Below are 19,892 nucleotides of genomic sequence, written 5' to 3'. Positions count from 1 at the left end.
ATTAAAAAATAGTGTATTAAATATGTCTATGATTTTCAAAAATGGTCTCATATTGCAAAAATGTTTGTGAATTTTAAGCAAATTATCTGAATTCAAACGAATATTCAACAAGTTTTCTAATTGTTCACAATTTTTTTTACTATGAATGTAAAAAAATGTTCATTCATGTAAAAAATATTCACTGAATCAAAAAATGGCCATCGATTCAAAAAATGTTCACCATTTGGAAAAAATCATGTCAATTCATAGAAATGTTGATCCATTCTAAAAATTTCATCCATTGGACAAGAGTGTTCAGGATTTTTTAAAAACGCCCGCAATTTTTTTTTGTGATTTTGTGAATTCAAAATATATTGATGAATTAGAAAGTGTTCATTACTTCAGAAATATGCATGTCAATTCCAAAAATGTTCTTGATTTCAATAATTGTTTGCAAATTTGAAATATGTTTGCAACACGTAAAAGGAAAATAAAAAAATAAATAAAAAGTAAAATAGAAAATAGAAAAGAAATAAAAAACTAGAAGAAAAACAATAAAAATAGAAAAAAAAGGTCTAGAGCCTTCCCAAAAACAGTTATGTGGAAGAACCCGGAATGGACCGACCCGAAGAGGACCACAAACACGAGGGGCTACGCACTAGGTTGCTACGTAGCGACCTGTGCGCGGAATAGGATTCTCCAACTGTGAGCTAGTCAACATACGCCTCTCCCGCCTCTGTTTACATGTGTGAATGGGCCGGCCCATGTGGGACTCTTTCTATTGGTTTTATGAAGCTTCTAGAAACATCAAACAGGTTTTTCCTTTCTTTGTTTTTGCCCTTTTTTAGGGTTTTTCCTATTGTTTGTTTGCTCTATTTTTGTTTTTATCTTCATCTTTTCTTTTTTCCTTTATTTAAAATTCATTAAAAAATAAAATTCAAAGTTTTATTATTGTGGAGCTAGTTGCATGTGTAACTATAAACACGCAACTACAGGTGGTGTCGTTTCACTAATGCATGTCTTCAACGCGGCTGTAACTTAGGGAATAAAAGTGTTTTGTCATTAGGGCAGTTAAATATCTCCTACTTGATATGCAACTGCAACGTCACTTCCGAGTATAAAGGAATGTCTTCAACGCGACTATAACTTCATGGTAGGACGAAACTCTTTGTTGGGAGGATAGTTGCATATGTTCTACGAGATACACAACTGCACACTATTGTAGGAATGCCTAGCAGTGGCGGGCGTCAAAAGCCCAGCAATGATGGGTTTGGCTCTCAGAGGCGCCCGCCACTGGTAACATGGCATCAGTGCCGGACGCTCCACCTGCGACAAATGACTATAACAGTGGAGGGCGTTACAAACAGCCATGGACGTGGCTCTTGTAGTAGTGGTGGACATTACTATTAATGGTAGGCAAAAATTTGTAACCAGTACTGGCAATTGTTTTGTAGTGGCGGGTATAAATCTATTCTTCACACCACTTTTAGCTATTTATACTTTTATTTTCAAAAATAGACCACAAAAAACATGCCACAATACATTGTACAGTATACAATCGTCACAATACAAAGAAAATACGCAACAATACATAACACAGTATGTAATCATCATAATACAAAGAAAATACACTAAATGAAATCAGCCACTATAGAGACGCCTAGACTTGTAGTGGTGGCGGCGTCGATCTGGTGGTCATGGACGACTGCGTCGGCAACTGCACGACCACCGGACGACAGAAGGGCCCAACTTCTTCAGCGATTAACTCATGCCGCGCTCACCCCGGGTTGACGGTTGTAGTCTAAATTTACGCGAGCGGCTGCCCTTGTTGTTCCGGCCCTGCCCATGTCCGATGACTGTCTGAGCCTGTCGAAGTGGAGGGTCAGTCTCCGGTGAGGTAGAGTAGGACATGGGACACGATCTGGCTAAAGAAACTCGAGTTGGCGCCGTCTCCCATGGCCTACTCTTTCTCGTTGGAGCCCGTGCCCTGCCTGTCATCGGTGGATGTGAGGTCGATGATTGATCCATCATGGTGGAGCCGTCCACGTCGAACACAACAAGATTTTGGCGCCAAGGGCTGTCAGGCACGATACGAGGCGCTGAAGAGTGCGAGTCCGCCGCGCGGGCATCTGGAACAAGGGCTGCCGCGGGTTCCAGTGCCCATTGCCTAACACGGTGGATGCGCCACACCATATTTGTATTAGACGTTAAGCAGTTGTGCACCTCTGTCTCGGTGCGCCAACAAAGTGGTTGCGCATCCTCCACGGCATTCGGATGCTAGACAGACTGCACCGCTGCTAGGGAGGCAGCGGCGAATGCCCTGGGGCATGATCCATGTGCCATATGGGCAGACGCAATGGATTCCTGCTAGATGAATTTTGAGCGCTGCCGGGCGGACTCTTCCGGTAGTGGAGAATCGCAAGGCAGTCAACCATATCCTCCTCGGGTCCGCGTGGGACGATCTCCGGTTCAACGGACCGAGAGGTGTTGGACCGGGATCCACTGCCCGTCATGCCTAAGATGGTGGGAGATCCGCAAATGGGGCTTGTGGGTGGAGGGGAGTGGCCTGGAGAGGAGTAGAGTGGATTCGAATGTGGCTAGGATTTCGCTCGGAGTGACGATAGGGTCCAATTTATGTGGGGCCGGGTGGGCCGTAGTTATCCGGATCCTACCTGGCGCCTCTGGGCTTCCTCATATCCGTTCCAGATATGTGTCGGATATGGGGAGTGCACGTCAGTCTAGACGTTTGGGGTGGATTTGGCAGGTCCAGTTGGGTGCGTCCTTGTACCGACCGGACAGCCCGCCTTGGCGTTTGGGGCGGATATGAGGCGTCCGGTTGTAGATTCTCTTAATAAACCTGGACATGTGCCTACAACGTCTTGCATCTTGCATTTGCATGCGTGCTATCTTCCCTGCATCCCAAATTTGCATTGCATCTTCGCAAAATCCAACTCACAAGTTTCAAGCAGATTCAAACCGCAAAACTACAGGAGCAACGACACACAACATTTACCCGAACGAAATAACATTTTCATGCTGGAGGCTGTGAATAATGGAGCCAGCACGTGAAGTTTAATGCGAACAACAATGAAAATAAAATGTTAGCATCATATTTTTTACTGATATTGCAAGTATGCATCCATTTATAAATATCTCTCGAAATCTCTTATTCTCTCTACAAGGCAATGTTTCATCCATATTATTAATAATAGTTCGCAAAGTCCCCTTTATTCTCAATCCATGACTGATCCCTAACCTTGACATCAATCATAAGTTCACACCCATCCAGGTTCAAGCTCCCAAGGTTCGCGGCGTGGTGGCACCGATGCACGGAATGTTTGTCCTGCATGCATAGTTTGATGTCAAATGAAGGTTTTTCCTTGCAAGCGTAGCTCAATGTTAAATGAGAGAGAACACTCTAGGTTTCACAACACTATACACTATAAATTAATAAACATGTTATAGATATGAACAAAGTTTTTGAAAAAAAACCATGACTACTTTCTCCATCTGTATCCCCAGCTTCTACAGAGTGGCACCTAGACCTAGTGAACACTAGTACTACGAAAGTATGAAAATCCAAGTTGCATGAACCTTGGGAGACTACATAAGATAATTCTACGATGAACAGGTAGAAACAAGCTGCAAAAGATAGTAATAATTGATAACATTTGTTATCTGGGATCCAAGTATAACATAACACTAAGATGAACATGTGTACTGCATGATGTGTATTTCACATAGTTTGGGCTTCTGTAACTTGACTTTGGTCAGTACATAGATTACTAATTTGTATAACATTATAGAAACATCAGCTTTTGATTGGACTTAGCTAACATCAGTATACATTAGTGCTGAGACAAATACAGCAACAAACCAACATAATCTATGGAAGAAACCAAATTTAAATGGACAACGAATCACAAATGCAGATTTAGAACACCGTATGTCACCCCTATAAGAAAATGATAGTTTGCGTGATCTGAAAAGTGAAAACATCTCGCCTTCCCACAAAGAATATCAACAATTATTGTCCCATGATTTTCCATTTTTGCCATAAATCAAACTGTGTGAATACCAAGCAAAGGCAAATAATGCTTTTACATACAAAGATAAAAAACTCTTACATAATTTTCTCTTAAAAATACTATTTTGTCATAGTAGGAAAAATAGCACATTTAATCACATAGTTTGGGTGTCTACTATATGTTCTATATACGCCGCTATCACTCATTGCACCATATGGACGTTCACGGCGGAACATCCATGGTCTGGTAGCTCTAGTCAGTGTGTAAAGATAACTTGTTCTCTGTGTAATTCCCAATGTCAAACCACGGAGGATCAACATGGGAGGAAAAAGACAACTTTACTTGGTTGTGCCAACAAGTAGCATTTGAGCCCTCCTTTTCATTTGCCATATATCCTTGCCATACAAAATTGCTACTAAATTAATTAAAATTTTCCATTGGAATTTAGTCTATAGAAAAAATGTTTCCATCACGATGAAATATATGCCCCTAAAAGATGCATGTGACCTGAGTTTTGAAATATACTAGCCAACAATGTTCACCCACTAAAGTAAATTGATTATGTACTTGCCATTCAATATGGTATCAATCAAGTAGGAGTTGAGTTAAGAACCGGGCCAATGTTGCCCATGATTAAGCTTACCTAGGCTTCAGACAATACTAGGCATGACAGGTGTCTCGAAATATGTTGCCCAAACTTGTTTCTCAACTTAAACTTTTGGGAACTGGTTAACATCATGAATTTAGTAGGGGGCATAACCATTGGAAGATTGTACACTTATCTCTTAAGCCACGAGTTTTGGCTCATGTTGATGCACATAATAAGATTTCCCATAATTTCACATTATTGACATGGGTGTCTCCAAGACTCCTATTCTGAATTGATCAAATAATCAGGTTGCCAAAGTGAGAGTGATTTTGTTTCCCGTTAGGGAGGCTGACATGTGAGTCACTATAATTGGAACATAAAAGCTTTGTGAAATGCATTTAATTTATCAAGTCATCGTATGGCGGCATATGTTGTCATGTAATACATAGGACTTGGTGATATCCTAGTGGTGCAATTGCAGTGACACATCTACACCGACTACACATGAAGTCGAACATTGTTTTTAGGGAGCTGGTCAGAAGGAAAATAGGTTCCTAGCTAAAGTTGTCTCGCCCCACTTCAAAACTACAAGGCATGCGCTACAGCTTTGACCCAATGGACTCTGTTTGCTGGAATCAGAATAGTTGAGAACAAAGTTTTGAGACAATAACTCCCTCCGAAACACGGGTTACAACTTTCATCGTACGGTGCTCTCCAAGGAGCAACTATTCTTACTATGTGAAAACAAAAGGTGCTAAGTTGTAATCCCATTCTAAGGATTCTCGTGGTTTTGCGGAATCCAGTTATAGGAGAACCAGGAAGGGGTCTTGATGGTAATTATGGAGGCGATTAGCTTCTTAGGGTCAATTAGTACGGAATATCATGTCTCCATGGCAAAAAGTGTGACCTATCTCCCCCCCATTAGTATATGTGATTATCAACTTAACATATGGGGCACACTTGATTATATTAAGGACTCCAAGATAGTCATGAGGTGGATTGTAGTGGCACATCTTTACGGATATAAGTTGAACTCAAGGGAGGAATTTAATTTCACAATGGCGATTATTTGGGCTTATCACCATCACAAGTCACGATATCGGGAACATTCCATTATGAAATACCGATGACTTAGTGTGGTACAATTACAATGGCACATATTCACTTTCTTGGGTTGGGCTTTTGATTAGGCGGTTAATTTTTTGTTGTCAATTATTAGGCATGTCGTCTCCCCTTGACACAAAAGAGTGACTCGTTCCTCCCCGCAGGCACATGCCATTATGTAATACACATCGGGTTTAGAATAGGCAATAAACCATATTTGACCTTAAATAATGCACCAGACAGTTCCAGCTTGGCCTCCTATTTGACAAATGTGAGTAATATACATGGTTAATGATTACATCACCGCCAACTATATTAATATATATATAGGAGGATATAATTTAACTTTATAGTGTCTTGGCGAACAAGTGGACACAACAATAGTAGTTAACATAAGTAATGAACTCATGCCCACCGACAGCTAGACCCAAATTGTGTGAAGAAGGTTACAAATTAGAGCATAGAACCGATATAAAATAATAAGTAAATTAAATGAACCATGTTGGGAAGGAAATTTCTTGAGAAATAACTTCAATGACCAATCATCGACAACTCTTTGCTCATTGTCCTCTATCCTTCGCGACATAAACCACATGGACCACGCGGCTTGTCCATAAAGTGGTAGTCCAACTAAAGCACAATGCCGATGTAGGATGAGGATTTGATTTACATGTAGGATAGTTGATGTATGTTGAATCCTAGATTCAAATCTGAACAAATTATCAGGTTATGTCTACTTTTTTATTCCTATCCGGAATGTGGCTATAATAGATAAGACACCTCCATTATTGCCCCTTGAAGAAGTCTACGTAGATAATGATCCAACTATCTCCCAATCACAATTCTAACTTAGATGAGAAGCATATTGAATTAATAGTGTCGATGAGGGTACTATGGGGTTGGTGAAGGAAAATACAACAAGAAAGGGAGGAGATGGTATGTTATGCACACTCATACTTCGTTAGCATTTTCATACAAGAATCATTCCATTTTCAACTTGTATGAGAGATCTTGTCCATGTGTTATGATTAACCTTTCTCTAGTTTCAGTCTCTTGGTAGCAATAGGAAGTAAGTAGAGCAACATGTTGGGTGTTCTCGTGTTGCCCTATAAGCCTCCTCCGTTTCCATATTATCTCACTATACAACTAGTTGCAAGTCCAACACAATGTTGGATGTTTCCATGTTCGCCTATTATCCTATCCATTGACACCACGCCTCACTAGAACATTATACATTCTATTGTGGAAAATATCCCCATATGGTTATGACTACCCTTCCACTAGAATATGCATCGAAGAGAAGTAAATAGTGTTTTTTGTGGTGTTTTTTGCTTGGTAAGATGCCAAGTTATTACATACATATGCCATAATTTAGTCACAATCTAGTTTGCACATGAAGTCAATGTCGATACGTAACGACGCGGGTCAACAAACATTTTGTGTGGTTGCATAGCTATAGTTAACTTCCATCCAACAAGTACCTTCCATATCATTTGTGCATCCTATTAGCCATGTTTTCTCCCTTTTTCGGCCGTATGAAGGTCCAATTAGACAGCTCGTTTCAAACCCAAACATGCATGCCAAACTTCTCTCATACTACCCATTGTGTCAACACACATGATGAGAAACTTCAAAAATATATTATCTCATGAGCTAACACACTTCTTGACTTACTGTCTTTTCACATGAACTGAGACCTAGCTCCATTGCTCATGTTTCACAAAGCTTTACCATATGAATATATTCTTGTTGAAACAATCCAGATAGCAAAACCATCATGGGAAATGAATAAGAAAGCCATTTCAAGTGGATAGGGTGATCATGAGGCAGTATACCGACTCCCTCCCTCAAGTTTAGCAATAATGTTAGTCAATAGCGAAAAAGTAGGAAGCGAGAAATTTAAAAGTTCCAAACAAGCCTTCCCATTATCCTCTGGATAGGGATAGTTTTGATAATTTCCGACAGGGCTATGCTTTTGGCGAAGAGTCATTTTTGCTCATAGATGCAGATTTGAGCAGCCTCCAGCCGTTGTGAATATTAAAGCTCATGTTGTGCCACACGTGGCTACTCCTGCTCCTCGGGCGGTTGCTCCTGCTCGAGCTGCTCATGTTTAGTCGGCAGCTCATTCAAATCAATGTTGTGGTTGTTCATCATGGTGACCTGGACCCCTCTAGGTGCCATTTTCCCTGCTTTCAAGCTCCCCGCGTTTTCACTCTCAACCACACCTAAAGAGAACACTTGTTAGGGTTAATTGATATGTCTCCGTGAACAGGAAAACACTAACAAAATCTCAAAGAAACGGATGTGCACTATGCTATAGTTATCCTCTAGTTATTGATCAATAGTGGTGGGTCACAGAACCCATCAGTAGTGCTACTTAGTAGTAATGGATGGCGGGATTGTCGTGAATCTGACGACAACTAAAAATCAATTTGTTTGAAAAAAAGTAGTAGTGGCGGGCCCAATATGTGGTCCACCAATGATACATTGTTACCAGTGATAGAGGACAATATTGAGGCTAAGCATGCTACTTGTTAGTCATATACAATCCACCACTTACAATCCCAAGTCACATCACGATAGTGACTAAATCATTACCCTGTCGTTTAGATCACAACTTAAAACTAGTAGCCCCACAGGTAAGATCATTATTCGTTCCTGCTATCATTTGTCTCTGCTCTAGCTACTAGCACACTTGTCTTCATGATTTATCCTCCACAGAAACACACACTTCCCTTGTTAATCGCTCATCATGTCATACCCTTCCCCCTCTTCCCCAAAAAAAACCATTTGAGGAAGAAACCCTGATCGGGCCCAACACCTCCTCAAAATGTTGTCATCTCTACAGAATCTCGCATGGGTGCTGCCTCCAAGAGTTCATTGAGTTTGTTTGAGAGTAGGAAAACCCAGGTCCAACTCCCTATGCCACCAAGGTGATGATTGTGTTCACTTCTTCCTCAGTCCTTGCACCATATATGCGGGTCAGTGCTCATGGGCCGATGGTGCAGTAGGGTCGAGGCCTTCTCCGTCCGGATTCTCGGCTCCTATTTTTAAAGAAACTCCCCACCAGTGTTTCCTCTATTCGGATCCCCAACTCTATGGCTTCTCCAAACATCAGGCGGTGCAATATATTGAGGAGAAGAAGGTTCGAGTACTTGAGACTACACATTATTGGCAGGTGTCAGATTTGGTGGTCATGGGCCGAATTTCTTATCTGATTTGACCACCACTGGCGGACGCATTCATCTAAGTGGTTTGTTAGTTCTCCACTAAGTATAGACTACTTACGCGTGTTGAACCCATCACTGCTAGGTGTTTCTCGAGCTTCACCAATTAGGCATTATGGAGTAGTGTCAGCAATTATGGAATATACAATGGAGAGAGAAAGAGAGAGAGAGAAGAAGAGCATGCAAAGAGGGGCCATATGCAGGGAGAATAACCATGTAGTATGTCCCTGTTTGAGGTGGAACAACAAACCGTGACATGCCTTGAAGGCGCATGAACTTCTTCTAATTTCAACATACCAAAAACCGATGGTCCCTCCCTTCCTAAATATAAGTCTTTTTAGAGATTTCAAGAAAGACTACTTACGGATCTATATAGACATATTTTATAGTATAGATTCACTCATTTTGCTCTGTATGTTGTCGGCATTGGAATCTGTAAAGAGACATATATATTTAGGAACGGAGGGAGTATGATTCAGTAAAACCTACTGAACAAAATGCATTCCATATCTATAAAGATTTACACTTATTATATTAGTAAAAAGATTCCTATTAATAATCAAAGAGCAAAGCAACATTTAAATATAGAAGTGTTTTCCATAAAGAAGATAATGTTGTGTCTCTCTTTTTGCAACTTAGTTTCTTTCGAAATGAATCGTTTATGGTCGATGATTTGTTTGTGTGCTCGCCTGGAGCTGTTCATATCAGCTGAAATTTCCATCATCCGCGAAGTATGCACCTATATGTATCACACTCTTAGTGATGTCTTTACATGTGACAAGACTTCTTTCGAATGAAACTTGTACACTAGCTTCCTATAGAAAGAGGAGAATTATGAGTTGGATACAGCCACCATTGTAGAAAGCCAAATGAAGCACAAAGGCTCCACCGCAGAAAAAGTACCAAGGGAAGGACCGAGAGGAATAGCTGGTGGTGGGCCCACCATGAAAGGAAATGCTAAGGGCAACTATAGGGGACCGACAGGTGGTGCTAGTGTAAGGGTTTTATTCATCTACGGGTCGATGACGGGAGAGCATGGCGTGGCATGGATTTGTAAGTTGACAATTCGAGAATCTTCAAAGTCCCTGAAGCGTGCGACCAATGATCGATAAGCCGAGAATCTTCAAAGTCCCCGACAGACGAAAATGCTTCCAGGAGGCAGCACATCTCTCAACCAAACAAGGAGCCTTGAACTTGACACAAAAGGAACTAATAGGTCTCATGTTTGAGATCAGGATTCTAGACCGACCCAGGCCTACTAAGTGGCCAGCTGTTGGAAAGGTGTGCTCACTTCCACAAATAAACATCAACGTGTTTGTTAAGGCTATGCAATAGGCATGGGGACTCTACTAGGAAGCGCAGATAAGTCACATTGGCAATAATATCTCCGTCCTGAGATTCGACAAAACGGAGTCTAAAAGCATGCTCTATATAATGAACTGTCGAAATTTGGTTTTAGTGTGATGGTTTTGAAGGATTATGATGGTAAAACTAGTTTGTCAAAGATAATGTTTTGTATGATGGAGTAATGGGTGATAATTAAGGATCTTCCCCTATAAACCATTATCTACTTTTGGGAATGCTCTCGAGAAGGATGGATTTATGGGGGGGAACCATCTCATAGTTAGAGCTAGAATTTTCATATTCGTTTCACTGGTCCGAGGCTTCTTCCTCCACTCTTCAGCGAAAGACGAGGGGAGTGTCTTGATTTTCAATTTGAGAATATACATCACTTGTGGATTGACTGCGGTTGACTAGCACATGCTGATGGAAGATTTGAACCACATGTTGATTCCTCACCCCAGTTAGGTGAATACTTGAGTGCATCACTCGAACATAGCTCCTAGGTCAAGAAAGTGGGAGCTTGGGAGCACTAGGTCAAGAAAGTGCATCTATGTTCGCAGGGGGTATGCAGCGTTGCCCGACCACCCATTTAGGCACAGGTGCTAGAATGATTATACACACAGGAAGGACCAATGCAAGCAAGATCGGTGACATGAAAGTGAACTAAGGGATGATTTGCAACTAAAAAGGATGTGGGAGCTGAGGAAGGAGCATGAAAGGATGAGGACATAAAAAAATTTATACGGGAAACGGTGCAAGGCGACTGGGCAAAGAAGACCCATCTACCTCCAGGCAACGCAGACGAGGCACTTTTGTTCATTAGACGAGGAACGGTGGTGATGATCAACAAAGGCATCACAAGGATTATCAGCTAAAGCTACTGGATAGGAGGAGAGACTGAAGCAAATTTGTGTAGCTAAGGGAGGTTTCGAGAGACTAGATCCTGATAAAAAATTTATCTATGACAGTGATACCAAAACAAAGTATTCTTTCAATCACAACAACTAGGAGATTACTTTAGGAGTTTCACCCAAATGGAGCACATTAGGGAGAACGTAGCCAATAACAGCTTTTCAAACCTCTGTTTTAGTAGCTACGTGTACAGACGGGACAACAAAAGGGATGATGATGAGAACATTTAGGTACATCCGGACAGGTGTCCATGCAATGATGATTTCATGCATTCGTTCTAGCATACATCCATTGAACACAGTGGCGAATCTTGTAATAAAATCAAGGGCAGGCTCAAAGTTAATGATGTGAAAAAAAAGTCACTAACTCCCAGCTCTTTTGTGCAAACAAGGTTAAAATTTGCTAGAATACTACTAGAAGCATGCACTATTTACCACCAAAATTTTCTTTTGGATCGCTGAGGGCAGGCTCAAGCCTGTTAAAGCCTGCCCAGTTGATTCGCCACGGATTGAACATGTTCACATGGAGGACCAGACCATGCTTCACTCATTATTAGAGTGCTAGACAAACTGGTCATTACCACAAGGAAGAAGAGAGCGTTAACATTTGAGGAGAGGCGGATGCCCCATGGATGCTTGGGAGTGTGCATTTGATAACAATTTCGGCCAGAGTGCATTGTACGGGAAGCATAACAATATCACCAATGATATGCAACATTGGAGTGGCTCAGTGTTTTGTTTCGTATGTTCTGACATCACTAGGCACAAGGTCAGCTTCGATGGAAATGAGAGAGCGTTGGGATCCAGATCCTTAGTGGAGATCCGTGAGATTGAAGCGTAGCTTCATTTGGTTCATGCCTGGGAAGAAATAATGTATATGCAACATGCTCGACTGAAATGGCTCGAGGAAGACGAACAAAACATCAGCGCGGATGGAACGAGATGTACTACTGACAAAGAGATGGGGAAGATGTCGGCTGATTTCTGTGCTTAGTTGTTTTCTTCAAAAGGCTCTGCTGAAGCTGACCACATCTTAGCTGACATAAAACCATGTGTGATTAATGATATGCGGGAGAGGGTGAACGCGGATGTGATGGATGAAGAAATTGAGAATGCACCATTCTAAACTGGACTCAAAAAAGCGCTAGGCCAGAAAACCTCTCGACTATGTTTACCAATTTCTTTGCTCGTTGCTAAAAAAATGATGTACGCATAGTAGTAGGGTATTTTTTAAAGGAGTTGGTGCATCGGTAAACTTCGGTGATACGGTTCTAGTCCCAATCCTAAAAATTAACTCACTGGAGATACTTCGTCAAATTGGATCAATATGCTTATAGAATACACTCAATCATATTGCTTCAAAGGCCTAGCGAATAGTTTGAAGGTTCTCCTGTCCATAATGATCTCGGAGGAGCAAAGTATCTTATTCCCGGTAGGCTTATCACAGACAATGTATTGGTCACGTATGAGTGTGTTTGCATGCAATCAGATCAACTAATAGAAAAATCCAATGTTAGCTACTCCCTCCATTTTTATATACAAGGCCACTATGAAAAACACATTTTGCATCCAGACAAGGCCACCAACAATAATCGAGGCAAATATTAATGATGTTTCTTCATACTAGTAACCCATGACTTAATTACTAGCATTCATGTAGTGGATGATAATGACACACTCACCTACTTCCTCTCCCACGACCACTCGGTTTTCTCTAATGTGCATGCACCCTATTAATTAACCCGTTAAACGAGAAAATAAATTGGCTTCTAAAGCACACATTAATTTTTGCCTTGGTACCTGTAATTTGAGTTTGTGGCCTTGTATATAAAAATGGAGGGAGTATTAAACTACAAGAGGGTGATTTGGATTTTCCACAATCTGATGATGAGGGCACTTGGTTTCTCAAATAGCTGGATCTTGATAACTATGACATCTGTTACCCCGACCAGGATTTCTGTCCAATTGAATCAAGGTTGCTCTGTCATTTTTACACTATCAAGAGGGATCTGACAAGGAGACCCACAATCCCCCTATTTGTTTATTTTTTTGCATTGCTCATGAATTATCAAAGATAAGGATATCAATGTGTACATTTTGGGAGCACTGGCCCCCATGTAGCCCATCTTATGTTTGCAGATGATAGTGTATTATTTCTTCAAGCATCAAATATCAATTTTGTGACCTAAAAATAGATCCTGTTTGACTACGAGTTGGCCTTAGGACAAATGGCAAATCTTCAAAAAGCCTCAACTTTCTGTTGAAGGGAAGCAAATAGGAGGACAAAGTTGTTTTAAATATTTTTGCACTGATCCCAAGGCATTGAGCGAGCATTATTTGGGGCTCCCAACCTTGGTGAGTAGGTCAAAGGAAGCAAATTTTAAATATGATAGAGAAAACTCAAATGGTGAAGTGGTTGGATAGGAAGGACAAGGTATCCCGAAGGCGGGAAAGGAGGTGCTAGTAAAATCAGTGCTTCAAGCAACACATACTTACACCATGAGTTGCTTTCAACTCCCAGAGAAAATGTGTCGGAACTTAAAGCGATGATATGTAAGCTGTTAGTACCATTATAGGGGGGTGAACGCGCCGTTTATAATAGAAGGGAGTTGGCACAACAGTTTTATCCAGGTTCGAGCCCTCAGTGAGAGGTAATACCCTACATCCTGTATCTGATTTTTATTCATGGTGAAGCACCTTGTGCGAGGGGTTCTCAACGAAGATGAAGTATAAGGCTACTGAGAGTATAGTCTACGAGAGTATATCTGAATGATAACCCCTAGGCCTGCCTTATATAGGTGACGAGGGCTAGGGATTACAAGGAATCCACCAGTTCTCATACTGTCGCCATGTTAGCTTGCACGCCCAGATGCTCTCGTGGACCTTATTCAGTCTCATGCGCAGATCCTCCACTTGGCCTCTTGGGCCTTGAGATAGGCTTGCTACCGGGCTTCCCACTTAGAGGACACCCCTAGTGTATTGCACCTTCAGTAGCCCCTGAGCGTGTCTGGAGTTGGAGTTATGCTTAGCTTCACGAATGAGAACCCAGCCGGCCTCCTTCTATCTTGTTGGCTAGTCAGACAAGGCACATGTGACCACGTGACTAGCCTGATTCAACACATGCAGTCCACCCTCCCTGCCATTTAATCTATTGTGATCACGCACATTTAGTTCTAGTATAATCGTTTGTGGCAGGGCTCAAAAAGTATGGCTCATGGGGTGGATGTGCACTTGCTCGCTTATTGAGTAACTAGCGGAGTAACCCGCGCATTTGCGCGGCTAGATTTATGTTTGTTCTCAAAACTTTTATATCTTTTGGCATCCATAATATGGAATTAGGTGTTGAAATAAATGTTGTATATTCTAAAGCTTATTTAAGGGCATGTGAAGGATATAGGTTGATTTATGGAAACCGTGTGCTAGCAGCATAATTCATGTGTGTGAATGTGATCCAAATATAAGTTAAATTATAAATATATACCATTATCTTACAAAAAACTACCATTGATATACACACTAACTCTAATTTCATCTAAGACATAGTTTCTCCATTATTATTATTATTATAAATAGTAATAATGTTTTATAATACTTGTGTATTCAGTTATTGGATAGGTTGTGCAAACTCATCCATGCAGAGACGTGTGTTTCTGAGTTCTCATATATTTTTACTCGTCTCCACATTCCAACAAAAAGACTTACTCAACCCTTTTCTTTTTTACCTTCAGCCTTCGATTAGCCTATGTAATACGTAGGTGCCAGCTCGTCAATAGTCATCAAACTCAACTCTTTTTATCACTTATAGTTCTCTTTACCCCATTGTTCAAACCAATATTCTATGTCATATTTGGGTTGGATATGCGGCCAGTTGTATCTCATTTGGCATACAGGCAGAGACCATATACTTCACAACTTTATTAATCTTGTAAGATCTTAATTAGCTTTCTTCCATTTTTTTGTATGTTGTCTCTTATTACGTATAGTGGACTATGCTTTTGTATCACCGTATATATTGTGCGTCTATGCACATATGTATTTTTTATAGATAAGTATCTATATGTTAAATTGTTTTACAAAGCATGCATCATGAGCTTAGCTTTGATAGACTACTAAAGAAAACATCTCATTCACTCAAATCCTTTTAAATTAATGCCATAAATAATTATTTTGAAAAAGCCCATCTTAGTGACTAAGATTCTTTCAAATTAACGCCCTAATATATTTCCCCGTGAATAGAATTACCCTGGAATATTCACAAAATACTATCACTTAGCCGTCCAATCTAATTTAAGCATCCATTTGGCCAGGCTAGTGGGGTGCAACGTGAATGAAAATACACCAATGATTGTAGGGAGAGATGCCTTGCTAATTAGTAGTAGCTTTTCATCGTGCAATCTTTTAACTTTTATAAATCAGGATGTGAGGGTCTCCCTCCTATAATTATTTGAATGGAAGACAATCGATATACGTGCCCATGTGTATGTGCTGATTTTTTTTAATCTAGAGGTCATAGTGATCCTTTTGTACGTGTATGTATTTCTTTGAACTCTCACGCATGTGTGTGTTCTGTTTATCATCCTGCTGTTGTTTTCAGGAAAATTATCCTGCTGTTATGCATAAGCCCCACATGCTTGCCAGTTTCCTAAATCAAGAGATGATGTCATCCTGTTTTTTTTCTTGTACTTCTCCGAGCAGAGGTGTATCTTGTGTGCTATATATGTATGTGTATGAAACAAATCATTATCATGTATGGTGGATGTAAGAATTCATATTTATCCTTTTTCTTTTCCAGGAGTTCGGATCTTTGTTTGGACGGCTGCACCTCCTTGATTAGATGACGTGTCAATGCATGCAACATATGTGTACATAATATTATTTTTTTGACAGTGTACATAATATTGTTGGCCAAAAAAATTATTTACTGGCACTTCAAAGTATACAATTTATGGGTTTTCCCAGTTGCTAATCCATGATTTATTATAGTCAACAACCGATTGTAGACATGTTTTAAATGTAAATACATACTTTATATTATATAAAAAACTATTTTGCCAATCTCCTTGTTCCAACTATATGTTTGACTTGTATATACGTACATATCTTGGTAGAGCTATTTTTTTTCTTGGAAACCCGTGTCAAGATTAAACGTGAAGCACCAAGTGGAAATCTGAGACCGTATTATGGTAGGATTCTTCTGTTTTTTTTTTTGCATCGAGGATTCTTCTGTTTTGGCCGGCCTCTTCTACTGTTTTTCCATTATTATACTATATATGTTGGACTCTTTCCTTAGTTGGCTGCCGATTTTTTTTTCTAGAACAACGTAAGCTATGCATGATTCTCTCGGACTCCCGTTTTTTCAATAAAAAGGCTTTTCACCAAAGACATTGTACGTGACATATCAAACTGTTTGTACATGACTATATTCTTATGTTATGTTACATCTCTTAAATCTCAGCCGTTAATATTTAAAATTTACGGTCGAGATAATTTAATCTATATGGACAAACGTGATGGCTTATTTGACTCTTGTTTTAATTATATAATAGATGTTGATTCTTGGGGAATCAAATTTCATCCTCGTCAATATTGCTATTGTTGATACGTTACTGATGTTCCAAGTTCACTCATGTGTATGTACGTAAAAATGGAGATGAGGTGTGCAGTGCCAACCAATACTGTTGCAAGGTTGACCATCGCTCATCGCAGTGCTGTTAGCCGGGCGTTCAGTGCTAGAAGCCAGTCACGTGATGCTGCAAAGCTTGTGGTCAGTGAACTTTTCATTGCTACAAGGTGGTTGACAATGCTGCAAGGCCAAGGCATCGATGCAACATGAAAGGTCATTGGCATTTTTTTCTTTGCCACAAAATGGTGCACCAGTGTGCTACAAAAATGGGGTTATCACGTGTTGCAATGTTGTGTTTAGTGTTGTAAGACTGACCACCATTGTGCTTTTCACTAGCCTACCATAGCCACCATTGTGGCCTCCAAGTGGGTCTATTGCTGAGAAACATGGGTGTATGTTGCGAAGGGTGGGGAGAGGAGACGAGAGGAAGAACCAAGTTGGTGGTTGATAAGACAATGATCTGTGACAGAATTGACCGATTCGTGGGTGGGCCTAACCAAGGAAGAGTTGGAAGACGCATGGCAATGATCCATCGGTTCAGGCGTATATACATTGTGGTTTTTCACTAATTTGTTGCAGTTAATGAGTATGTGTTCTACATCTACTATATTTTGTATGGACTTGCTCGCATCTTGCAACGGTTTTATGAGGTTCTAAAAAGAAAATGGAATTATATCCAACGGACTGGTTTCAGGAGGAAATGAGTCAGCTCGCTCTAGCGCTAGATGCCCCTCACTTGTATTACTCTCTCTTCACCATATCCATTCGCTCTATTTCCACCATGCACACACCCACGGGGTTGTTGCAACATTTCCAAAGCTGCATAGCTCGCAGTGGTGCAACTACAGGTTCTCACGGGGGGTGTTTTAGCCGATTACCAGTACCACAAGCCACGAACCATGCGACAAAGGGGTGAGGGTTGTGGTCGCATCAACTACCTCGGTTGTATCACAATCTTCCTCGCCGATGCGCTGTAATAGTGCTTGCAGGATACCAGGCGACATCAGGTATGCGCCAGAGCATGGACATGAGGTGCTGCAAGGGACTGACATAATAGTCTGTTACAATAATGGGGAGGGGTGGGGGATACACAGGTTTTGTGGAGGCTATGGAGGAAGATGGGTTCCACTCTCTCTGCTGCCATGTGGTGTGATCCAATGCTCCACGTGTCAGATCCGATGGCTGGCAAGCTAACTAATTTCATTGACACCTATAACGTACCAAAAAATTGTACGGAGATGTTTCTAGCCATTGCATGTTTCTTATTACAGTTCATATGTCTTCCATGCTGCAACATAGTGCCGGTGCTCGCATTTGTATACGCGTCTAGTGACAAAACCAACTGGGTGGAACTTGATTAAAATCAAGCATGTATGGCGGCCATGATCGGCCTACTGACGTGTAGCACTGCTAGACCAACGTTAATGGAAACAAAACATGTGCAGCTTCAGTCCAATATATCACTATACTAATGATGAAAAAAAACCGAGCATGGACAGAGCTAACATGCTTCAGTCCAATATCAATATACTAATGATGCCAAAATCTAGCATGGAAACAGCTAACCAGCTTCAGTCCAATATCAGTATACTAACGATGCCAAAAATCCAGCATGGAAAGAGCTGACCAGCTTCAGTCCACTATCATTATACTAATTATGCCAAAAAATAGGCGTGATATTCACAGAAAAACCAGTATGGAGTACTTACCAACTGAGCTTGAAGCCGCGATGCTCCCCCGCATGGGAGGCACCCCCTGGACCGGCGCCATCTCATTTTTCCCATCCATCTGCCACAAGAAAACCCAGCGATTAGAAAGTCCAAGGACATATAATCACCACGTAGTTCTTACACATACACATCAGGTAATTCAGTAAGCACTAGTACTAATTCAAATGACTAGATCAAAGATTGTCAGTAACTTCGAATCATTAGGCACCGGTTAACTTCAAATCACTAGTAGGAGAGGGGGAAGCGAGTGCGGCTCACCATCTTGTCATCGAAGACAGGGTTTGCATGAAGGGTGGGGGCGTGAGCGCGGCTCACCATCTTGTTGCCGGAGACGGCGTGAGTACGTGGGGCCCCTGGCGCCAGGAGCGCAAGCACCTTCAAGGGGCCTTCCCGGGACTCCCGGGATTCCAGCTCCTCTCTGGTGGCTGATGGGGGCGGGCTTTTCTGCGGGTCTCTCCCGGACTTGCGCTTGCGAACCACCGGCGCAGGCACGTGTTGCGCAAGCACCTTCCCTTTCCCCTTGGATACGAAGGCCGTAGGGGGCAGGGCGGCCGCCGCCAGGCTCTGCTCCTCGTGGTTGGCTGTGGGTATGGCGTTGACGCCGTAGCCAGACATCGCGGTGGATCGGTCGAGCACACACGCGGAGTGGGTCGAGCAGAGTGGGATGAGAAGAATGTGAGCGAGGAGCAGAAGCATGTGTTGCCCTTTATGAATTGAAACAAAAGGCACAGGCCATGGTGGGGACCGCGTGTTGAACTACAGATTAATTTATTTAATACGAGCATTTAATAGTAGCATATCTTTGGTATATTTCTATTAAATATTCTTATATTTCTGTATATCTTTGGTATACTATTAGATATATATTTGTTATACTGGTATTTAATAGCAATATTCTTATATTTAGGAACAATGATATACTACTATTAAATAGTATTATCGATGTTACTAAATATAAGAATAGATGTGACAGTATTTAATAGTAACATTCTTATATTTTGGAACAGAGGTAATATTATTTAATTCTTGTATATCTTTGGTATACTATTAGATATATCTTTGGGATTCTAGGATTTAATAGTAATATTCCTATATTTAATGAGGAATAAAGATATATCACTACTAAAGAATATTATCTCTATTACTAAATATTAGAACATAGCTAATAGTACTTTATAGTAATATTCTTATATTTTGGAACGGAGTTAATAGTATTTAACTATAGAATATCTTCATTATACTACTATTAAATATTCTTATATTTAGGTATATCTTTGGTATACTAGTATTTAATATCCTTATAGTAGTATTTAATAGTAATATTCTTATATTTAGAATCAAATATATAATTACTATT

At 40.8% G+C, this 19,892-nt stretch overlaps 1 protein-coding gene across 2 annotated transcripts; it reads right to left on the bottom strand.

Moving 5' to 3' along the window:
* Positions 1–3,055: 3,055 nt before the first annotated feature.
* Positions 3,056–19,243, bottom strand: LOC147962451 (uncharacterized). Of its 2 annotated transcripts, none has more exons than XM_087536489.1 (3): positions 18,794–19,243; positions 18,515–18,593; positions 3,056–3,322 (listed from the first exon to the last, which is right to left on the bottom strand). In XM_087536489.1, the coding sequence occupies exons 1-3, from the start codon at positions 19,229–19,231 to the stop codon at positions 3,255–3,257; spliced, it is 585 nt and encodes a 194-aa protein (XP_087392615.1). In that variant the 5' UTR covers positions 19,232–19,243; the 3' UTR covers positions 3,056–3,254. The 2 variants fall into 2 exon arrangements, with proteins under 2 accessions (XP_087392615.1, XP_087392614.1); XM_087536488.1 differs by lacking the exon at positions 3,056–3,322 and adding an exon at positions 7,372–7,925.
* Between the last annotated feature and the right edge of the window lie 649 nt (positions 19,244–19,892).

The sequence above is a fragment of the Triticum urartu genome, chromosome 7A (assembly GCF_056163025.1).
Source record: "Triticum urartu cultivar PI428250 chromosome 7A, HENAU_Tu73, whole genome shotgun sequence".
NCBI classification, from domain to species: domain Eukaryota; kingdom Viridiplantae; phylum Streptophyta; class Magnoliopsida; order Poales; family Poaceae; genus Triticum; species Triticum urartu.
Note: the sequence above shows the minus strand (reverse complement) of the source record. Positions and strands in the feature narration are given on the sequence as shown.